Source organism: Hippoglossus stenolepis, chromosome 3, assembly GCF_022539355.2.
Source record: "Hippoglossus stenolepis isolate QCI-W04-F060 chromosome 3, HSTE1.2, whole genome shotgun sequence".
NCBI classification, from domain to species: domain Eukaryota; kingdom Metazoa; phylum Chordata; class Actinopteri; order Pleuronectiformes; family Pleuronectidae; genus Hippoglossus; species Hippoglossus stenolepis.
Window position 1 is genome coordinate 9,991,972 of NC_061485.1, and position 24,677 is coordinate 10,016,648.

General features: G+C 40.9%; 1 protein-coding gene across 2 annotated transcripts; it reads right to left on the reverse strand.

The window, feature by feature from the left end:
* Positions 1-464: 464 nt before the first annotated feature.
* LOC118104695 (ras-related protein Rap-1A) lies at positions 465-22,853 on the reverse strand. Of its 2 annotated transcripts, none has more exons than XM_035151746.1 (8): positions 22,703-22,853; positions 14,391-14,479; positions 13,689-13,757; positions 13,236-13,292; positions 12,028-12,168; positions 7,386-7,529; positions 6,935-7,062; positions 465-1,585 (listed from the first exon to the last, which is right to left on the reverse strand). In XM_035151746.1, the coding sequence occupies exons 2-7, from the start codon at positions 14,445-14,447 to the stop codon at positions 6,973-6,975; spliced, it is 558 nt and encodes a 185-aa protein (XP_035007637.1). In that variant the 5' UTR covers positions 14,448-14,479; positions 22,703-22,853; the 3' UTR covers positions 465-1,585; positions 6,935-6,972. The 2 variants fall into 2 exon arrangements, with proteins under 2 accessions (XP_035007637.1, XP_035007638.1); XM_035151747.1 differs by lacking the exon at positions 22,703-22,853 and adding an exon at positions 19,290-19,433.
* Positions 22,854-24,677: the final 1,824 nt, after the last annotated feature.

Genomic DNA, 24,677 nt, shown 5'->3' on the forward strand with positions numbered 1-24,677 from the left:
TTACAGAAAACTAATTTGAAACATGCAGGTAAGCTAAACATTTACCAATCCCTGCTCTTTAGGAAGCCATTGCCCCGTTGAAGCGCATTATGTAATTTGCTGCTGGGGTATTGAGTCAGTACAGTGTCAACTGGAACATTAATGTTCATCTACTGCCCTCTAGTGGTAAAGCAAGTCGTGTGTAGATCATCATATATAGTAAATAGGGTGGTTGTACATTTATTGTATGGCAATGACAGCGACTGTCCTCTATGTACTGTCTATTGATCCATGGACAGAGTGGCTTCACTGTATAGAATACAAACCCTGTTAACTGGAGCGAACAGAATGTCCCCATTCAATTTTTTGTTTTGTTCCATTTGTAATTTCCAACCCTTTAAAAATACCTTTTAATTTCACTCTTCTCAAATAAGTCAAATGTCCTTTGGATAAAAGTTTAATTCACAAAAATACATTGACCAATATAATGAAAATGTACTAAAATGTACTTTAATAATCCATAAAAGCTGGAACATCATTGACAGAAAAACACAAGAAGCATTATTAGAGTTGGTTTAGTATAATATATTTCAGCTTCAAGAGACATAGAAATCAATCCTTATTTTCCCCCATATTTCTTCTATAAAAAGGCCCATTTTTTTTCTGAAGCATTATTATGCAAAAAATGGCATTAGAATATATTATGGGAGCTATGAAATCCCAGTGACTGAGTATAAAATTAAGTCACATCAAAGAGAGATATCTGCAGAAGAGAAGTCCATGAACAACAGGGCGAACAAAGAAAAAAAATATATAATAAAAATAATAATACATATCATAGACCTTGATCTATCATCACTGACATGACAGGCATGGACAATAGGTGTATGGCTATAAAAAATTTCTCACTTTTCCACTTGATTTCACTTGAAAACATCTACACTTAATAACTGATGCATTTTTTCATGCTTGTTTTTGAAGAATATTTATAATCATACAACTAAAGAGGTCAACTTCCATGTCTCTCAAATACGATATTGATATTGAAAAAGATGAAAAATACTGAAGTTCTAACGTTGTTTTCCTTCTTAAAAGCGGTTGTTTTCATTTTGTTAAACCGCCAAATTAAATGAATCTAAGGGGGCTGCTCTCTGGCCACGTTTTGGTGGCTCTTGGACACTTTTTTTTATTCTTTCAGAGGCTTTGCTGCACTTTTATTATCATGATCAACAGTTTGTGGCGTTTTGTTTGTTGGTGCAAAAATGGAGACTGTCCATTCGGGGGGGGTTCACACTGAAACTGAGACACAGAGGAAGGTCCTCAAAGGCGAGAGACCAGAGTCTTCTCCCCCTCTCTCTCTCTTACGGTCTTTCTCTCACTCTCTCTTCATTCTCTCATCTCTCTCTCTCCCCATCTCTCTCTCTCACTCTCTCTCATGTAGATCATCCTCGTCTTTGATAGGAGCAGTTCAGTCAGCTGATTCACCGTTTATGGCTGATGGAGGGAGGGCGGGGCTGGGTGGGTGGATGGGGTGACGGGGAGGTTTCGGGGCTGTTGGAATGCTGGCACGTTCCAATCAGGGCAACAGTTCTTCATTACAGCATTTCTGCAACACAGCATAGAGGTTTGGTTAGTTTTAACTTCATCAGTCAATGACCAGCCCCAAACTCACCATCTACAAGCTGTCACTGCCCTCTGCAGGCTGTTCAATGACAGTACACCTGTTTAAACATTCCTATGAATGTAGGAGGAGAGAATGGAAACTAACTGCTAGAAGGTAAAATGTAACTTCTTTCACTCTGTCTCCTGCTCACAGCTTCTCAGAAATGCACAAACCAAGAAAACAACCTAGTTAACAATTGATGCATCTCCTCCTCTTGCATGTTTCAGTATGGAAGATGAAGTCGTTAACATTTCAAGTTGTGTTACATGTGTTGTAGCTGTAACCTTGAATTCAATGCTATACGAATTTAGCAGTTTAAAGTTAAAAGTAACCCTTAGTATTATTTACCCAATCTTTTATAAAGTTTCTTTATGACTTATAGGTCAAAGTTTAGGACCAGTTCTTGAGGATTTCACTCAACTCAGGGTCTTAAAAAACAACAATTTCCTGAAAAGACTCAACAAATTTCTGCTTTTCTGAGTGTCACCTACAGCCTCTTACAGTCTGAGAGCAGGAATTGAGGCCGGCAGTGAAAGAGAGAGTCCAGAGGGATGAAGAAGAGCCGCCCACTTACAGCTAATCCCTTATCCCTGCAGACACTTTCAGGACAAACAGGAGTTTAAGGGAGCCATGAGTGAACACCACTTTATTTTGTTCACAACTTCTGACAAGTTGCTGTAGTTCACAGAACGGGGAACCCTCCCTCTGATACTTTCCAAAAATACATATGAGACCGTCAGCTCCTTCAGGGATGCTTAGAGAGAGGGTACAGGAGCCCTGGTGTGTGTCTGGTTCTGATACGGTCCAACACGGTCATCACTTTAGTGCAGCCACATCTCACAGAAGTGACTCATTCTGCGGTCGTGCCGTATTCACATCACAGCTGAGGTACCATAATTACTTGTTTCCCACTTGTAAACAGTGTTCACATCCAAGTTGTAATTACGTCTGGGGAATGTCAGGTTTTTCTGAAAGCTGCTGTGTATTTAACTTGCCGACAAATAATAGAGAAGTGCAGGTTCAAGAAAACGCAAACGAGTAGATATTGTGCTACATTGAACATGTTCAATTACACTCGCATACAGTAGCCATTAATAGCTTTTTCTAAATTATTGATACGGCTCTTACCCAACAACATGTGTGCTCACCACATGGGAATCACGGGAATCTTTCCCATCATTACCTTCCCTCACACATGATGTGAATGTGTCACTGGTGCAGCTGCTGTCGGAAACCCTCTTTGCTCAGCTCGTCACCCCAGCGCTGCTTTTAGCTTCGCAACTAAAACAAGGGTTGTGTGGAGCCTATGGAGAGCAGTTATCTGATCAAATCCCTAATGGCCTCGGGTTTTTACCAATAGCAAAGCCTGAGGGTGGAGCATGAGCGAATTAGAAATAGAAGTGAACATATGCATAATCCTTCAAGCGCATGCCCAGCAAGTTATGGGACGTCCGGGAGGTCAGTGAGGGCGTTTGACCTCACAGTGCTGGTTGGAGCGTGGTAGGGATAGAATCTATTCATTCATTTGAGTTGTAATAGTAGGAGAAGCACAGATTTAAGATCTAGATTTTAAGTATTCCTGATCCAGGGCCATGTTAAGAAAGTGATAAATAGTGTTATAACCATGTTATTGCTGCTCTTAGAAGTGAACATATCCTGACATGCATCATTTGCAGCTGGAGTAACATCCAGCCAAACTTCTGAGCATCTACATCAAAGTATAAAACCTCAGTTACCAAGTCTATAAACTCTAATGGCAGCATCAGGTGTTAAGGTGATAAAACAACATGGGGCAACGTCTGACTCCAGACCATGAAAATAAATAAAGTCTGTGGGGAAATGAGGCCACCTGTTGCTTTATCTGCCCAAAAGAATCTGGAACCATGCTGAGAATTCTGAAAGAAGCATTCTGAAATACATAGTATAACATTTAAATCTTTAAAAGAGTTTTCTTTTTCACAACCAAGTGGAATATATATACAATAGTGACCTTGTATTGTATGAGGAAAAAGTTACACAACTGTAAATACTAATATTCAGAACCACAACAGTCACAGTATGATGTCAGGAACTCCCCGACAATTTCTCCCCCAATGAATTCAGTAAAATCAGAGACAGCTTGTAGCTTATGAGGTCAACAATCTGGAAAATGGCCACGAAGTGAAATGTCCCATTAACTTTCTCTCTCTGCCCCATCCGAGACTGGCACTGTAGCCCCTCTCCCAGTGTACGGGGCTGCTCTGCTGTGAGCAGTGGAACAGTGAGGCTGTAATCCCATTAGTGCTGGTTCATTGGGCTGGCCAGCGTGTGAATGGGAGCATGGGGTGGGGGGTGGGGGGCGGGGGGGCAGACACCGCCCTAGGGCCTGTTAACGGAGGCCTCCCTCTCACACCCTCCGGACCTCAAACTGCCCAACACAGATGGATTCAGATGAGGAACGCGGTGGGTGGGTGGATGGTTTAGCGACCCTGATGGCTGAATAATCCGGTGTTATCAGTAAAATCTGTTTTATTTCCTCCTGAACTGAAAGTTAAAAGATACTGAAGGAGATTAGTGTAAAATCTCTGTGGCAGGCTGGGCTGAAATGTGTTGACAGAGATTGTAAGAGACTTAGAAATTACCAATTACACCCATTTTACAAGAAAATCCCCCTGGTACACAAGAAAGATGTCCTACTACTGATCCAAAAGCTGCTTGTTCATGCTGCATCTGTTCACCTAATTACATCTAACACTGGTAACCAATAGTGTGATTCATTGTTGAGCACTTTGTTTAGTTATTTTGTTTTTTCATTTTTCATTCTACTCATTCATCAACGACAGCACTAACTTATTATTCATATGTTTTTATACATGTTTTTCACCTGAACCAGAGGTGACAGTTTCTGCAGAACTTTCCAGAAACAATAAGGCATATTCAGGTTCATAGGAGGAAACGGTGGACCCCTCCACCACATATGATTTAAAACAATGTGATACCGAAGTGAGGAAAGGACACATGCTGCTCCATGTAAAAACTTTATTTGTCCACTCAGAGAGAAACATCGGCTTCGGCAGCATCGGGACCGAATCCCTCAACATCATAAACAAGAGCCAACGTCTTGCTCAAGGGCGCTTCAGCACAGTTCACACCCCGAGAAGTGACAGCGTGTACCGACGTCCTTCAGTTGAAGGCCGAAGTCTCCCTCCTCGTTCTGCCACCCCACCATTGGTCTCACACAAAAGATGTGTTGAGGCCCCTAAGTTACACATTTTGTAACTTCTTCAAAACAGACAAACTAACAATCATGCACACTTTACACAGAGACAGATCAGGTGTGCGGCAGAGTTTCAACTACTCTGTCTTCAACAACATCCTTTGTCACTTTGTGTGTAAAACTCAGTGTAACATAATGACTGCCATGTCAGAAAGTGTGTGTCATTATCCACGTTTGAATGATTCATCCCACTAAGACACACAGAAGGAAGTGTGAATTAGTGTGGTTGAAACTGTGACAGCAAACGTTTCTACCTGACATTTGAGTGTGACCACAGGAATCACACATCAAGACTGGCGCCACCATTGTGGAACCCAGTTAGTTTCAAGCATACTGAACCCTTTAGGCTTCACTAACTTAAATTTTGAACAACACTGACGCCCGACTCAGTTATCTCCATGCGAGTGTGGGCGCACATCATAAGACCTCAGAAGATTTCCTCAACTGACTGAACCTGAATGTTCGAGAGGAAACTTTCCACAGCAGACGGGAAAAATTATTTACTTCGACTTCCTAAATCAGTGAGAGGGTTAAATCTTATGTATGTTATATATAAAACCCTGCAGGATTCTTCTACACTGCTCATACCAAGTTAACTATGCCTTTTTCATTACTGGCAGAGCTGCAAATCAAAAATAAATACTTCTTTGATATATTTTTGCCATTATAGGAACTGTGTACTAATGTGATGAAGTATTTTCATTTGTCAGGTATTTAAATTAGACAGGAATAATTTACAGGAATCAGCCTTCTGGTTTACTGATAGTGTTTGTTTTCACACTTCCTCAGTATCAGCATCCTGCTAAAACTACCCCAAACATTTTTGAGAAACGATTCAGATTTTTCTAGGAAACAACCTCACAACGGACCAGGATTTCCTCAGATCAAAGTAGCTGCTGAGCTCGGCTGAGTTTCGTATTAAAATCCAAACATCGTCAACAGTGACTCATTCATTCAAACAGTAATGATGGCTAAAGAAACGTAATGAAAGCACTTCACACTTTTGAAAAGCGGACTCAGGGATGTTTGCTGGTAAATCACCAGCATCAGCTTTTTAAAGCCAAAATAACTTGACACATCCCACATATGCAAACTATGAACAAGAAGACAACTGATTCATCATCACATGGACTAGTTCCTCTACCAGAAGAATTTAACTGTGTCCACATCAGCCGGCTGCACTTGGAAAAGTCTACACAAAAAGCCCTTTCAACAAACACTAGGTCGAGTTAAATGAATCCAGGCCAGGTGAGGTGTGACTATGTGCTGACTTTATTAGGGATAAACTGACCCTGTAGGATAGGGTCAGCTTTCTTACCTGTTACACCACCAGTAAAAACTGTTCACACAATGTAATACTGGTATCTCTACATTTGTGTAAAATATAGATTGTATATATCTATATACTGTATAAGATCTTTTTAAGACCTCACCCATGAAAATCATCATCACATCAGGAGAGCAGGTGGCTCTACACAACCACTACCAACTGGTTTGCTGTGCTGACAAAAGGCCAATATGAAGAGTCATGACCTCCCAAATCATGCCAAACTAGATAAGCAATAAGGACAAATATGCCGGGATAAAGTCAACACTCTTTGATAGAGTTTGGGTTCCCAACAAGCAGCTTTCACTTGACCACATTCTCACTGAGACAATATTGCACAAGCAAGTTTTGTGGTGAGTGAGCTAACAGCTAAGAAGCTATGACCTCATTGAAAAAGAGAATTTGAGAAGGTGTGAAAATGTTGCCGCTGCAGAGCTGAAGCAACCGAACTGTACCAAACTGTCACACAGCAAATTATTGATATGGCAGACGATACAAAAAAAAAAAGTCCAGTGTGTCTAGTTTTAGCTAAAACCAGCTGTGAGTAGCATCATCATCACAACCATCTGATATCAGACTCAAATAAATGTGACTTCCGCACACTGCTAACAAGCTCAGAGAGTAATAAATAATAAACTACAACTCGTGTAGGCAGAATCATGAGGATTTATGATTGATGCTATTCATTTTAGGTGAAACACACACACACCTGGCTCAGAGCTGCTGCAGGGGCTGGAGGGGGAGTCTCTAAAGCAGGACACAGTTGGATTTCTTTTTCGCCTTCTTCTTTTCCACTGGCGTTTTCCTATTTATCTGTCTGACCAGGTCATAGAAGATCTAAGAGACACAACAAACAAAAAGTGATAAAAACATCAGTGGTGATACAGTTGGTAAACACAATGTTACACCTTAAAGCGTGTGTTGTGTGTCACAGTTTAAACACAGTTGGTTTAACAAGTGGCAGGTTTCATTAAAAGTAACTGAGCTCATTACTTCCTACACTGTTAATAAACAATACATTTGTCAAATTAAAAGTCTGCTGACGAGGTTACTCTCAGAATTAAACAACTCCCTGACAGATTAAGTGAATGTCTGATTGTGCTGGTGTCTGTTCACAGTTTGGACATGTTCATCAGTGGTTTACTTCTGTGTGTACTCACATCGAGGACGTTGATCTTTGACTTAGCAGAGGACTCTAAAAAGGCACAGTGGTTCCACTGTCTGGCCAGGTTCTGGCCCTGCTCCTTCCCCACAACACGCTCATCCTCCAAGTCGCACTTGTTCCCCACCAGAATCATCGGCACCTGAAGACAAAACAAGAGAGAGTGAGGATGAATATTTGAGGAAAGTTTGTGATATATTCACTTAAATTCAGAACGGCAGCGATACTAAATCTTTTTGAAATGTTTAATATTTTGAAAACAGTGTGACAAAATGAATTAATCCGTACAGAAAGAAGAAAAACAGCAGATCTGAATGAAAAATGCTAATCAAACACAGATGTGACTTTTTTTTTAAGTCGTTAACCGAGTCTACTAAAATAAATAGAGGGAAAGAAATACAGGGAGGAAAAATTAGTGAGTCGATAGTAAGGTTACAAAAGTAAAGCAGTGGTGGAAAATATGTATGAAATAGTAGATGGAATTCTAGCGGAGCAAACAAAGCAAGTGAGACAGATTCAGTATAACATTAGCACATGTTTTGTATAAGTGCCAATACAATAGCTAAACTTTAGTACAAATACCTAAATCATACTTTTTAGATCCAAATATGGCCCCAAGAAAAAAAGTTTTCATAACACTGGAAAATCCCAAATTGTATTATGGTGCATAACTGTATTCACCTGCTTTCATGTGCAATTCAAATGAAGTGGAATTCAACATAAAACTTGGATGTTGCAAAAACCTACAAGATGCAATACAAACTGTGGGAAACAGACTGGAATAAAATATCACTAGTGTAAAAAAATATAAAAAAGCATCTTTATAAACCTCTGCAGGGGAAAGAGGGAGAAGAGAATAACCTGTCACCTCAATGGTCTAAGACATACACCAGGACATAACCCTTGTATAAATCCAGTCAGTTGTTCTTACAGTGCTTATGACGACACTGTACGAATTCAGTGCTGGATCATTCTTCTTGAAGCATTTAGAGCCAATGAACACTTCCTGCACTCACACACGGGGCTGGACAATTAATCGAACATTAACGTCATTATGCAACTCTTCAAACATAATGACTCGAAACAGCCCTAGATTCATTCATTCAGTATGGTCAACAAACTATGTCCTTTACACAGGCTTCCGCCCACCCGGTAAATGTATCACTGGTAACATTAGAGTTTGTGAAGGTTCAGCGCCGAGGCCTGGGACGTGAAAAATATCTAACAGTATCAATAATAAAAGAGCACATGTCTAATAAAAGGGAAGCACATAATAATTAATAAAGTTAAGTAGCCTATTCATTTCAATCAGAAGCCTGGATGTGGGAGGGTCACAGAGACAATCAATAAAAATCAATCCATCCCTCCAGCAAAGCCAAGGAAATCATTTAGGTTGCAAAACAGTGACAAAAGAGATTAAAAAAATCAATAGGAACTTGCAAGGAAGGTAGTTTCTTTTATTGTGTAGAAAGGAAATCCTCTCTAACTAATGCTGAGAACACAACCGTTGACATGAAGTCCAGCTGGTATGGGAATCTTCCAAATACCCTGCACTTCTTCTTTTGTGCTCTCACTCAGATGTTTTCACAACCAAGGTCAAAAAAACAAAAACTTTCTGAGGAAGAGGGGAATAGTCTGGGCAAAACCTCAGCCCTTCAACTGTCACATCGGGCATAGCAGGAGCAGTCAGGGTGTCGGGATGCGGCTCATCCTGCCTGCTGTTTCCTGACCGGCTATCTAGGGAGCACGCTGGCCTGGAGGAAGCCGTGGCAGCCCCGCCCAGCCGGGATAACATCGCTTTCCTTCCTGAATGTTTTCGAACATTTCAGCTGGATTGCATGTTCCGGCTGCTCCCTGGAATTACATGATAGTGTGAGACTGTTTGTTTGTGTGAGCCTGTACGTTAATTCGGCCGGCATTCCATTTTTACGTTTAAACTGGGCTTTGCAAAACCTTCCACAGTAAAACCTTATGACAACATCCGAGTTTTCCAAAGGTCCACCGGATATTTGTGTTGTGTGGTGCAGCTAAACAAAGTGACAGGCATAATCAACTAGTGGAAAACTTTGCATGCAGCACATCAGGTGCCAATAATATCAGCTGGGGTAATCTATTTGTGGTAGGCCAGCAACAAATAAATCTCTGCATGGGAAATCCTGCCTTCAATAACCTCTTCTGATCCAGAAACTGCCCCCAGTTGTGTCTTGTGGTTCTGGAAAATATATGGTAGTTTCCCGACATGTGCTAACTTGCTCACACTTCAGTCCTTTTCCCACCCAGAGGCCACTAATGTTAAGAGGTTGTATTTGACAGTGGCCACATTCCTAATGGCACTTTTTGAAAGTATAGGATGAATATTCCAGCGTCTTTTTTTCTTCCCTCTCTTGCTCTCTCTGGGCTGTGGGGCAGACGACAGGAAACTGCGATGTTTAGATTAACCCCATAGAGGTTGCTGCTTGATGTTTGATATCCAAACAAGCCTTTGCGCTGGACTGCTGAATGGCATTTCTCCCAGAGGTCCTGGGAGAACCAATGGTATGCCCTCCCAACACAAACTATGGGCCAAGCTAGGATGAGAAGGATGGAGCGAGAGGGATGAAGGTATGCAAGGAGGGAAAAAATGTTCGGTGTCAGCAGCACACAAGGCAGCATTAACCTACTTGAGGAATCCGCACAGCCCACAGAGAATCTGTAAGCAGAGTGTTAACATGCTACAGACAGGTCCTATCGTGCCCACAATGGCATGCTAAACTGGATTGCGGGAGCACAGGATAGCATAGTATAGATTAGTTTAAATGGATGGAGTCAGTCGCTCCAAATGCTGCGGTGAGTCACAAGCAGCGAGTTGGGCATTACTGCCGTCCTACTCACACAAGCAGAAACAGAAATGGCCCAGAAAAAGTCATAAGACCTCTCTTACATAAGAACTGTGGAAGTAAGTATGGGAAGGGAGCTTTTAACATGCTGGTGACTACTATTCTTCCCGACTAACGACTTATTTAAGGAGATGGAATTTGGTGTTTAACGTAGAGTCATAAAAACACTTGAATTGAGCTTGGCAATATTAGGGGCATCTGTTCATTTTGACAGCTTTGCAGTAAATGGTCCATGGCAGAGTTGAGAATGAGAACAGCTGCAGCAACAACCAGACTGTTCAAGCTTTCGCTCTTCAATAGTATGAAAGCTCTAACCAAAAAAAAAAGGAAAACATGTTAAGCATCTCCTTTGGTCGTGCATTCCTGCAAGGGGCAAAGAAAGATAAACAGATGTCACAACCATCATAGGTAAAGACTTAAATCACCACAGGACTGATAGCTGACGGAGCGGACATAATAGCCCGATAAAAAACTGGGGATACATTCAGAAGGAAGAAATAGAGAAGAAAAGGGACATTAGCCGTTTTCTGGCATGTTGAGGAGCCACTGATCCTGCAATCCATCTGTTAGCCTGAGGCTAACCTCAGCTCTCTAACCACGGAGGCTCTAATGAAGTACCACAGCCTCACAATCCAGTGTGTTTTTGATGAGCTGAGGCTTTCCTTGCATCCCTGACGTCCAATCACCCGCACAGAGTGCCAGACCACAGTGAGGCCACAAAGCTGGCCATAGAGACCAGGGAGAAACACAGAGCAACAGGCAGTGAAAAGGCCAGTCAAAACAGAAAGCAGAGAAGCTTACTGGCACTGATATAGAGGAAGGGGAACAGGAGGACAACCGATAGAAAAGATGGGACAGAAAAGATGCAAAAAGTATAAAACTCCTTCAGCAGGCTGGAGAGGCTCCTCGAAGATGGTTGATGGGGAACAGAGAGCAACAGAGGGGAGGAAAGAGCGAGAGAGAGAGGGTTATGGTAACATTCAATCCCTCCAGAGATCACCAAAAAAGGGCATCTGAGATCCTGCTGACGCACTGCCCCACCAGAAAGGGGTTGGAGGGTTTACTCACTCCAACAACCTCGCAATTCACCAGAGATACAGAAAAATGGAAATGTGCTCCTGATAAACAGTGAAGCAAGAAAATAATTACATGAGACATGCTCCTCTTTATTTTCACCATTACAGATATAAGCCGAGGAGCTGACTTGAACATTAAAACCATATTGTTCAAAAAGCAAAACTTAACGCTTTAACATCTCCTGCTGAGACATTGGCCTACTTTTTAGTGGACTAAGTTTACGTGTGGGGCAATTCTGTTTCCATGTCAAACACAGATTAAGTAAACAAACCACAGGGACCTCCAGGACGCTAGTATCAGCTAATGCTAGGTTATATACTGTACAAAAGTTTCACCGAGTGCTTTAGCTTATTGTTTGCACACTAGAGACAAGGCTACAGAAATACCACTACAGCGCCTGCTTTATGTCAAGGTAATCCAAGTTTGTAATCACTGGCATGAGATGCTGTGATTACAGTGTTGAATGGTATCCATGGCAACAGTGTGATCAGCTCCCTGAACAATGTAGGCGGCTGACAACAGAAATAAGGCCTGTAACCTATCTGCACTATCTTCCACAGTTTCTGGTGTCAACAACCTATTCGGACATGACGAAATAAAATGAAGTGAAGAAAAAGTTATGGGAAAATGTGGAGGAGTTGATGTAAACATGCTTGTGGTGCTTGAGTGTGCACACTGTGTACTTACATCCTCTGTGTCTTTTACTCGTAGAATCTGTTCTCTCAGGTCCTGGAGGTCGTTGAAGGTGGACTGTGCTGTGATGGAGTAAACCAGGGCGAAGCCTTGGCCGTTCTTCATGTACAAGTCCCTCATCGCTGTGAACTGTTCCTACACGGCACAGAAAAACAAAGAGGAAGAACGGGGCATGAGCTCTGCCATGTGCCATCTGCACTTTATATACTGTTAAAAGATTTACTGTCAACATCATATAACACTGCATACAATAAGAAGTCATGTTGGTGTGACCTACTCAATACATATAGTGAATGTTCAAGTCAAAACTATTGGTCAGTTTTTTCTTTTTCCAAGAAAAAGTGTGAAACGTTTGGTAATTGTAGAATCTGCAATGGAAGGCTTTGCTTTCTTTGTCTTTTTTTTTGTTATAGTAAATTAAGAAAACTATTTGGGGTTTGGACTGTTTGTCACAGAAAACATGCATTCTCCTAACTATTTGCAGATGTTTTTTGGACCATGTGCTTATTGGAGGAAATCTGAGGATTAGTTGCAGCCCTGGTTGATGCAGAAAAGATTTTTTCACGACATTTCGCAGAAGACTGCAGGACTCCCTACCCCACTGTCTAAGTGCCCCTGAGCAAGGCACCTTACTCCCCCAACATCTGCTCCCCGGGCGCCGTCCATGGCTGCCCACTGCTCTGTGTGTTCACTGTGTGTGTTGTGTGCTGCTGTGTTCACACGGATGGGTCAAAAGCAGAGGATAAATTTCCCCCATTTGCATGTAGTGTGTCTGTGCATGTGTGTGGGACCAATAAAGGAATCTGGAATCTATTCTCTCTATTCTATTCTCTACAAAATGACGGCAACCTGCTAATAGCATCAGGCATTCTGTATGCAAAAAGCTTATCAACACTCTTCTAGCAAACTTGTGCTAGTTTTACATAAAAACACTGGGCAACTTTGAGGTGGCATTTTTATTTATTTTGAAGGAAAACAATAGAATCTAATTGTCTTTGTATTTTTACTGCTCCTTCATTTATGTTTATCTTATCAAAAGTAATTAATCTGAACCAGCAATGTTTTTCAATCAAGGTAATATCCTACTATCAGTGTTTCCACCTTTACTTACAATGGCAGGATTCAATACAGTGACTTAGCAATCATTATACATCGAACAGCTGGATATTGACAGAGCTTTCAGTAGCGAGGAGTTCACTTACTGTGCCTGCTGTGTCAAGAATTTCAAGCATACATTGCTGCCCATCTACCTCCACTTGCTGTGGAAAAAAGGAAGAATGAGTGAGATAATGTAAGAGTTAATTTCAGGTCACTGGGCACATCATAGTGCATCTTGACATTCTTGTATACAATAAAGACCAACAGCGACAAATAACACAGAGGTCAAAAGAGAATAAAAAAGAAAGAAAGAGAAATAGAATAAAAGAATTTAAGGACAAAAATTTTATAAAAAAGATGGGAAATTATACATGAGAGAGAGAGAGAGAGAGAGAGAGAGAGAGAGAGAGAGAGAGAGAGAGAGAGAGAGGAGGAAAGAGGAAAAGAGGAAAAGAGGAAAATATCATGACGTTAACTTGCAGAGCAGCTGCTAACAATCAGCTCATTCCACGCCAGCACTTGCGGCCTCTCCCTCGCCGCTGTCACAGGACACTCACCTTTCTGTACGAGTCTTCTATTGTCGGGTCATATTTTTCCACAAAGATTCCCTGTACAAACTGAACTGTCTGCAAGAGAAGACACATAGCAAGTCGAAGTCAGATCATGGCGACAAGAACAAAACGTCCAGCGACGCAAATATGGCCACGGTGCCATGTCTTCTAGCTTCTTACAACAACTGGAATGAGTATATGTTGAGTTTGTTCATGGAGGTGATGGGCAGCAGAAAGAGTTAAACTAAACCCCCAGTACACGTTCATTTCCCCAACATGTGTGACTACATGCAAGTGAAAGGTTTGGCCTAAGCTACATAAAGCACTGTGCTTAGTGGCAGATTTACATCAGGGGTAGACTGAGTTCACATGATAAAGTCTTAAGATCTAAACAGGTCAGCCTTCCAGTCTGAGGGATTAACCCAACTTTGACACCTGGTTAAAGTTAGCTAAGCAGAACAAGTAACATTTCACAAACATGCATGTGCTACTGAAAATCTTGCAATGACAATAAAATAGTTTGATATCTGCTCATCAGTTTCATCTGTGGTCTTGTGTCTTACTATATCACTGCTTTAGTTGTTCTACCACATGCCTTTCTGCAAAACCTAGCAAAATGTGTTGCAGTTTCATTGACAATTATCTGACAGTGTGCTACAAAGGAAGAGAGCGAGGCAGGAAGGGGGTCAGGAGTGTGTGGATACTCACCAGAGCGGACTTGCCCACACCTCCAGAGCCTAACACCACTAGCTTGTATTCACGCATGGTGGGATTGTTTCACCGGACAGCCCAACGGTCTGCAGTGGACACACAGGGAGAAAAATGGGACAAGCAAAATGAGAGACGTGAAGTAAAGCGAGTGAAACAAAACTAAAAATAAGTTCTGCTAACTTTCTTTTTGAGCAAAACAAAGACATTAACCCAGACTGGTCTCTTTAGTTTTTCCCACTCTAGAAAGGAGGGATTCTACTCATTCCTGGAGGTTATGGACAAGACGCAGCACAACAATAGAGGGAACACCCATAAGTGGAGCTGCTTCAGGGTGGAGGAGGTGAGGAGTATGTGACCCCTCTCTAACACGAACCAGCTGTGATGTGAATGAGTGTAGGGGGAACTGAGGGGGAGATAATACATGGATCTGGCAGATATTCCTCCGAATGACACCATCATTTGGCCTGTGCTCACCAGAAACACACCCTGCCGTCTGACTTTTAGCCACTCGCTCATTCCTGGGATTGTAAAAAAAAAAAAGCAACAGTCATTTAGACTAATGACAGAAAGCAGCTGCGGGAGGAGGATAGTTGTGATGGGGAGGAAATTGTGAAATCATAGGAATATCCCTTGAAGACAGGCTCTGAATCACTGGCACACATTGTGGCGCAAAGTCAGTTGAGTTAGCCAACTGGGTCACTACAAGCTGGGCTACAGAGACAAAGACTGAGGTTAAGTTGTAGCTGGGTGAAGAAGAGGGCGATTTCTGATTCCCTTTTATATGAAATCATATTTCATATTTCAACTGCAGTTTCAAATGATTGATTTTGGCTACAAAAAATGTTCAGCTCTGTGACATTTAGAAAATAAGCCAACATGGTTTTAAATTGGCTGAAAAGATGTGAAGATTTCTAGTAACCCTTCTAAGAAAAAGAAAAAATCCTATTGGATGACATGTTTTCACTGCAGAGTTACAAAATACTCGGGCTGACCTGAAAGCTTCAAACCTTCAGCTGTTGCCATGGTAATCAATGTCCAAAATCAGTATTTGAATTATGTAATGATTATTGTTTCATGTACAGTAACATGTGTATGTGTACACAAGAACCTGGCTTTATTAAAGGAACATTAAGAAACTATTTTATTTTAAAATTACAGCTTCAAAATCATTTCGATGGTCTTTCCTATTCCGTATCCCAATACATGTTGTTACGCTATTGTTCCTGTTCTTGTTCTATTTAACATTCTCCTGTCAGAGGAGTCTCACCGAATGAGTCAGTGGCTTAAACTGACAGGCGCAGCAACTCGATTTAACAGAAATCATTTTTAACTTGCTTTAACTAGAGGTCGCTTATTGCCACATACCAGCAGTCATGCAGCAATAAATTCTGACCAGGTAGAACGGTATGCATTGACAGTTATTGGTTCCATATTACTTTCATGTTAAAGTTTTGCTAGAGAGTGATCAATTTTAAAAAGGACCAAGAGAAACATGGATTTCTCACAATTTACCAGCACTGACAATAAAGTAGATTTAGAAGTTGAATACAAAACCACAACAAAGACTCAACAAAGATTCCAAGGTTCTTCAAATGTCTTGCTTTGACCAACCAAAAAGAAAACAAATATACACAATCTTATAGAGCAGAGAACAGCTGCCGGTAATCACATTGGGAAAGATGGAACCAGAGATTGTGCAGGTTAAAGACGATTAATCTCCTATCAAAATAGTTCTTTTTCTATTGATTGCCTAATCAATCAACAAATTTTTGTTGAGAATGTCATACTTTGGTGCCACATCGGATTCAAGCTCGACATGTGGTTGTTTCCTTAACTTTCTTCAAGAATTACTCAAGTGGTTTAACACCAGTTATTCTTGGGTTAAACGACTCGTAGCTTTTAATTTAATCAACCTTACTTTTGTAGAAGGAGTCTAATACTTCTGGGTCACTGTTTGAAAATTGCAGCTTGTTGGCATCAAGACCGTGTTGAAAATCAGAAGGGGGCTTAAGTTAAAATGGTCCCAAAAGAAGACAGCATAGCCTTGACTGATAAATCAACTCTTTTTGCAAAACCTTTTTTTAGCAAAAATCCAAAAGCTAATCGGCAGCCACTGTGGGAAGCACATGATCCCCTCCTACACTGTTCTCTTTACTGCACACTCCATCAAAACACTCAGGGGAGGTGAACATAGGACTGAGGACCTCCAACTTCAATCACAAGCAGTGACCATGTGGGATACGAAGCCCGGACTGTGAATAATTCATATTCACTAATCCTCTACGCACAAAGTGAAGTTCTGCTCGCACGATTAGGGAGGAGCCATTGGAAGGAGAAGAAAAAGAACAGGGCTGCACAAGTGCCATGCAAACAGTCCGCGGCTGCACTTTCATGTAAACAATCGAGTACAGAGTCAAGTGCATGCACAGTGTCACATACACAATGTCACACAGACAATGTCAGACTCAGATTTAGGGTAGGCCTCACTTGTCAGCTATGTGCACATCACGTTTCTTTGTGTGGACGCTGTGGACTGACCCCTGCTGAGACAGATGACATCAGGGGCCCATTCTGTGACAGTGGCTGTTAAGATTATTACAGTATGTGACTGCTTCAAAGAGGTTTTGAAAAAGGACATTTGCTCCTCCGAAGAGTGCCGTCTTTAAAAATACTCAGGAAGGAAAAGCAGAACTGAGGTATATGCAAAACACCAAGCTAATTCATTTTTTGGCCAAAAAAAGTACCTAGATCTTTTAAATATCAGTTAGATTTATCTGCAATTTTAAAGTTATTCTATTTCGCTCTACAAGCTGCTAACATCTATTTATAATGAGCTGAAACAATCAATTGAATAAATGATGACTTGATTGAAAAAAAAGAATGATCAGCAACTATGTTGATAATCTATTCATTGTTTTCCAAGCAAAACCTCCCAAAACTCTTGTGGTTCCAGCTTCTCAACCTGAAATGTGCTGTTTTTCTTTCTTTTTATTTAGAAATCCAATAGTTTTTGGTTTTATACCGTTTGTTATACTTATATTGACAAAACAGCTTGGGGTCTAAAAATGTATGAGGGTCTTCTCAGGCATTTTTGACCTTTTACTGACTGAATCACTTAAAAGAAATGCATAATTTTAATCAAATTATTGGCCTTTCATTTGGTCACCTGTCAATATTGTCATATCCCCATTTTCACTTTAGTATGCTTTACTTTTTTTATATTGTTTGTAACTACAGGTAATAGTTAAAACTGATTAATTTAACCAAATCAATGATTTTAGTCATCGGATGTCTGGATAACAACTTTTTGGAGAAACAAGCTGAGCAAACGTTAATGGCCCCAGCAAGCCCAGCCAACAGTGTTGGAGATGACACATTTTTAACATGAAATTGATTTATTCTGTGTTTTCACTGGATCACCTGGTCTATTTGTTTTGGGGAGGAGGAGACCTCTGTGGATAATTCAACCCCCGAAAAAAACTCCACAACATCTGGACCATAAGTTACCCGAGTAACAAGCTGAGCAAACCTTAGCGACAGCTCATCTCACAGCCCCTTCCAGGACGATTTTTCATGCTAAACTGCTTTATTGTGTGTTTTTAGTGGCTTTAATAAATTAGTCTTCGGATAATTCAGCTTCGCTTACAAACCTCCGGACGATTAAGACTGGAGGCGCAGCAGAGGAGCATCCCCTGGGAGCACCAACAAAGAGGGCGACCTCTAATGTGGAGAGGTCTGTTGTATCAACTATCGAAACAGATTCAAACCAAGCGGATGGTATATTTACATTAAAAGAAGAAAAAACTACGTCACCAGTTTATGTGCTGATTGGTTATAGATCAGTTCTTCAACTGTTGTTAACGCCTCAAGAAATTGAAAATGGACTGAGAGGTTCCAGACCAACGTGGAAATGTGATTTGCTGAACAACAAACTGTATTGGTTGGAAACACCAGCAATATGCTGAAGCATCTTGAATTCCATGTATTTGATGCTGTATTCATGCCTAACGGAGCAGCACATCCATTACAGAGGATAAATATCCTATGCTAATATGCTATATGTTATACTATGTTATAATATTAGCACAACACAGGTAGGTTGGTAGATTTATTCTCTAAGTAAAAATATTCTCTCATTTCCCCCATAGAACCTGTTATGGTGCTATTTAATTTAAGTGATTATTAATTTTAGATATTGACAGACAGACAGTTGCAATGACATTGAAAACCTGTGAAGACCATTAAGGGGAAATCGATGGGCCCAAAGGCAGAATGGATAGTAGCACTGGTGTTAATCTTATCAATTTCCATCAATGAGCAGAAGCAGCAGTGAAGGTTTTCTCAGCTCAGATGCGTTAATCCAGGCTTTCAACAAGTGGCAAAGTAATTGTTCTTAATGCCAGCAAAGATATAAATACCACCTTCCTCAAACTTAATGACATTATTGATCAAGACAAATTCTGCTAGATATTCAGTAAACAACAATGCCTATCTCCTTTGAGCTTGTTTCTTTTTTAGCTTTCCACTCATGACTGCAGCCTTTTCTACAAAAGGCAAAAACAGAATCGGGGACGAGATGCTCTTGTTCTGGCATCTATTCTGCGCTTAACGCTTATACCAGGAAAACTAAAGACAATGCTGTACTCTCATTTGCCTGCCTACACACTCACGATGCACACAAACACGCACACAAAAGGCCATTTAAGGACATCTCCCTTTAACACCAAACCTCTCCCTGCTTCCACTGCCTTTTCACTACACACTTCATTCCCGACAAAACAAACACACACACTGTGACCAGTGCTCTGCTCTCGTAGTAACCCTAGCAAATAAGGAGCGAGGGAAAGCCACATGCCACAGAAACATGCTCCACCATGACATCACTACATCACTCACCCTCTCCAACCAAAGTTATGCATCCATCTAAGGCTGGAAATTGGACGAGGTGGCGCTGCTCGCAAGAATATGCAGCGAACGTGAGGCTGCATCAACTATAAAACTCAAAATTAGAGAGCGGGAGGGTACACAGCTAAACCACAACCCTCAGGATCCACTATTTCCTGTTCTAGCGAATATAATCCGATAGCAGCGAAGCTGTCACAGCAACTGACTCAGCAGGCTGTATGATTGGCAGCTGCCCTGTGTATCTCCCACCCAGTGCGGATGGTGAAGCTGCACACATCCGCTGGTTAAGCTAGCAGCATGACACATACCCTTATGGCATCTTCTTATTTGCTTGCTTGTTGACCCACATGACAATTACCGAAGCAACACTGTTAAAAAGTGTATCCCTTTGAGGTTCAGGGGTGGAAAAACTCAGGGTGAGATAAAAGTTGTTCTGGTGAGGTGTTTTTAAATGTTGATAAGCTCCTGGTTACTCATTACCTGCACCAAAACCACAGGTCACGTCACTTGTTTACACTGAGCTCAGCATAAGAAACTTTAGGGGAATAAACCATGTGCCACTGACAGCAGAAGAAAAGAGTTTAAATAGAGAAGAAGGAGCAGCACTGCTTTATTTCAGAGTTATTATTATTATTTCCAAATAATACCCTTATAATTTCTGAAACACTTCCTGGAAACATACTCAGGATTTCCAGAGCCAGGTCCTTTAAATTACTATTCCATTTAAACCAAAGTTAAAATGTATTCAATTTGCATTTTATTATTCAACTTATTAATTTGTGCAAACTATGGTTATGGTTTATCTTACATCTTATAAAATCCAGTTCATTCCATAATAATGTTCCAAGATGTTTTCATGCAAAATGTGTTTACAAGCAAACATTCAGCATTGATGAAGAATTAAGTTTCTCAAAATAAATGAATGAGTTATAAATATTCACTGCAGTTTAAATTTGTTTCACTGATATTCATTACATAAAATAGTGAAAATAACAGTATCAGTCTCACTATTTACTGTAATTACAACTAAACTACCTTGTTCTTACCAGGAAACTTTCAAGAAACTATTATAATGAAATAATGGGCCTGTAAAATAAAGCGTTATTAAACCTTTACTCTCCATACATTAAACTATGTGACTTCCTGTCGCCAAATTGCACATTTTTGCATGTTTATGCTGACCTGCGGTGCCCTAGGAGACTGGCTAATTTGGCAGTTAATTTGAATTAATTGACTGAGAGAACACCAGCTAAACTGTCTCCAATTTACCTGCGATTAGTGCCAAATTATATACTCCTCAGGAAACTTGCTAAGGAATAAGGAATTTACAAGCTTGTTAAATAAAGTGGTACCAACAGTTTATAAAAGAAGAAGCAGTAAGTTTTCAGTGGCAAGTAGTGCAATTACATATTGCAAGAAGCTAATGTGTGTGTGAGATAGATACCACCACAAAACATGCATTCAGGAAATCAAGACTTCTGAGTAATCTTTCTAATCTGACTTCAAGGGAAAAGACTTAAAGAGCAGTTTCAGTCGTCAAACTTAATGCACATCTAATCTATCCTAACATGAATTTTAAAAAAGTACCTAAAGGAACCAAATGTTCCCCTTATCTATCTGCATCTGCCTTATGTCGCTTTTTAGGCTAACCACAACCTATGATGACCCCATGAGTCAGAACCAGACTGGAGCGAGGCACAAAAAACTTCACTGTGACTTAACTATGACAAAGATCTGTAACTGACAAACAGCATCAACCGAATGCATCTGTGTCGCTGGGGCCTTGACCTGTAACCACATCCTCTTTCCAGACAGCAAGAAGGCTTCATGCTGATAGGATGGAAAAGGAGTAGCTGCCTACTAAAATAGCCTCTTCCAGTCTCTGTTCCTGTTCAAGACTCCAGACTGCAGGGCTTGTACAGAGAAGGAGGAAAGGAAGTGGGTGGAAAAGCTTGTATCTCATCATCGAAACCTGGGGTTGTGGAGCGATTCGGGGGGAGTGAGGATGAGGCAGATGCATGATTTCTATCAACAGAGTGAAAAACGACCACTTTGATATTGTTAAACTCGTGGCAGACATGTCTTTTTACACTTGGACAATGTGAGACCATTTAAACATCAGATCGGATGGTATTAATAAATGCTTCGTGACCATACAATCCAATGTGAAAGTATGATAGAAAAACAACGTACTTTAAAACAATCATATGAAGCTGTGAGAGCATTTGCTACAGGAAGCTGCAGAAATAAAAAGGAAAAAGTGAGCACGATGCACTGTCACAATAATAGTAGTTTTAGTTTAAAGGCGTGTAATGCCTCTCGACAGCCTGCAATTGGATTCACAAACAATAGACTTACTGCCTATGTAAGACTCTCTCTTACTGAGGACAGTACAATCTGAGCTTTTTTCAGACCAGGCCCTGCTGGATCATCTTTTATCAATCAAGTTGTTTGAGGATATTGAGCTCACACACTTTTCCTGTTACACACCACCTCCGCAGCAGAAATAAACTGGACCAGGCAGCAGCTAAAAAATAAAAAATAAAAAAAACACACACACAGCTTGGAGCCAGACATGAGAAAGTGACTTTAGCTGCCTGGGTTATCTCGCTGTGGATCTACCTAATTTGCTTGTGGCAGCAGCATATGTTTATCACTGCAGGTCATGCTAAGTCCCTGCAATCTGTGGCTGTGACTGCACCGCAGAGGAGCAATCAACACCGCCGCCTATTATCACAACCGTGGCTTCCCCTCACGATTAATCAAACCGTTCAAATCGTAAGCCCTCTTTACTGATAAACCCTTTAAAAAATACCATAATCTATAATCCAGGCAGCCGGGGGGCGGCATCTGCCCATAAACGATCCCGCTACACCCGCAGCATCCACGCTAAGTCCCGTTATCAAGCTCGTTAGCCAAAATGCCGCTAACTAGCTAGCTTTAAGTGCCTGAGACGGGCCGACGCTTCGCAAACCGCTAGCCGAGGCTCGTTAGCTCGTTAGCTAGCTAGCCGACACATTCCTGTCCGCGGCGTGTGACACGAACGCAGCACGGTTTTCAGAAACCCGACACAACCGGTCACATTTCGCGGCTTTAACACCCGGCGGCCCCGCCAGCTCCCCGAAACAACCCGCGTTCCGGTGCTATTCGCTGGGGAAAGACAGCGCCGCCGCTCGCTTGCTAGCTGCTACCTGCCCTTCCGCCTGGCCTTGACTAGAAAAATGGGAGTGCTGCTCACTGCCGTTTTGCACTTGGGGACAATTCCCCTCGTTTACCCGACGGATAACAACACCCGTCCCGCAGCATGTGCCCGTCGTCCCGCGGGCGTCGAGGCTCCGTGCGGCGGCGCAAACCGGTGGTTAGTGGCCGCTTCGCCGCCTCTAAAGTTGGGTATTTGCACTCACCGTTTGTCGCTCGCTGTCTCTCGCCGCTCCGCAAGTGTCAGTTTGCCTCCGGCCTGTGCGCGCACACACGTCACTCCCCACTATTTCTCATTTTTCTTAAAAGGCCATGGCACACGAGAGCCGGCGTGTGCAGGACGGAGGAATGCACAGGGGTGATGGCTTCGATACACAGAAACACACAAGCTATGGGTTTCATTATCAGTAAATACATTTATAATTATGTGCACTTTTACTTCTATTCTTAAGGACACGTCTAGTAATAGCACAGTAACACGAATCACAATAACAGAATACATCCACTGATGATCTAAGCTCATAGTTAAGTATTCTGTGTCTTTAGATAAAACTATTAGAGTACAGACCTCATATTAATATATGAAATTTGTACAAAAAGCGTGTAAATCATGATAGAAACACAGTATATTGATCCACGATGATGCAAACACATGTATAACAGAGGTCAGTTGTAAACAAGAGAACAACTTTGTGAACAGGGAAACATTCTGATGTATTTTCTCACTTTTCAAATATATGTCTTTCATACATGTGTAGTGCACATGAACTTAGGGTGCCAGGCTATTATTAGCCTTTTATCTATATTATTATCATGAACATTGTTTTCGATGTACTTCCTTCTGTATTTTAACCTTTAGTTGTGCAGCACCTTGTACTTTGTGTTAAAAAGTGTTTTATAAACAAGGTTATTATTATGATATGCACATATCCACATATGCACATGTGCATGCTTTGGGAATTTGTTTTGGATGTAGTGTGTTGTTTTGAGTCAAGGCTACTCCACCCTGCAGCCACATTCAAAACAGTACTAATTGTGCAATAGTTCTCTGCTAAAAATAGTTCCTGCATGAATAATTGTTGTTAAACCACACAGTGCGCAGCCTTTATAGAAAACTGCTGGGTCCACCATCAGGACAACCTTTTTGACTATTAACCGTTTCAGTCAATCCTTATTTCACACACCATGTTATTAAATTAATGGAAATAATAACAGATTCACTGATGCTGATAATAATATTTAGTTGGAGCCCAAATCATCACACATTCTTTGAAGATGAGCTGCCTTGTGGTCGGTAAATCTGTCACACAGTGCAAAAGTGCAAAATTGATTAAATATCTGAAATTGTGGTGTTTAACCGTATCTCAATAACGGATCATGTTTCTGACCAAGAGAGATGATATCATACGATACTGGTGCTCCATGAGCCAGAGCAGTTCTCCTCTGGGGTAAATCCACATCCAGTCTCAAGTCTAGAAGCTTGTTTCATTCTGAAATCATGTCAAAACAAATCTGTGAATGCTTTTTAAGTGAAAATGCAAAACAAACAAATTAGTGAATATCAGCATCTCATAACACAATCAAAAATATCTAACAAATAAATAAATATACAATATTAACACGAGGGCTGCACATTCATGATGAGTGTAAATCACCACCCTGCTTTATTTTTTGTTAGTCACATATTTTAAAATAGGGTTACTTATACTTAAACATCACACCCACTTGAAGGACGAGTGACTTTCTGGTTGGGAAATTTGGGGAGGAGTGAAAAAAGGCAAACATAGTTCATAAGTCTAATAATAAAATTACAGAGAAGAGGAAATAACTAAGTCCAAATGCCACAATTTGGGAATTTACTGTTTTGTGAGTCTTCTGTAGAAGCACTTATTTCACAAAATTGGTCATTTAAAGCATCAAATAAAGTCTCATGTCGCAAATCTTCATAGGAAACTTTCGATTGAGTGTCTTCAATAAACCACTCGACCATTACAAATATATTGAACATTTCCCTTTCAATAGTGCAATAGTGTTTATATTACATGATTAGAACTCAGCTAAAGCTCATACAACTGTAAAAGTACAAATGCCAAAAAAGATTACTCCTCAGTTTTTCATATTTTAATATTCGCTTCTCCTTTTAATCTTATAATAGTAAACTGAATATTTTTGAGTGTTGGC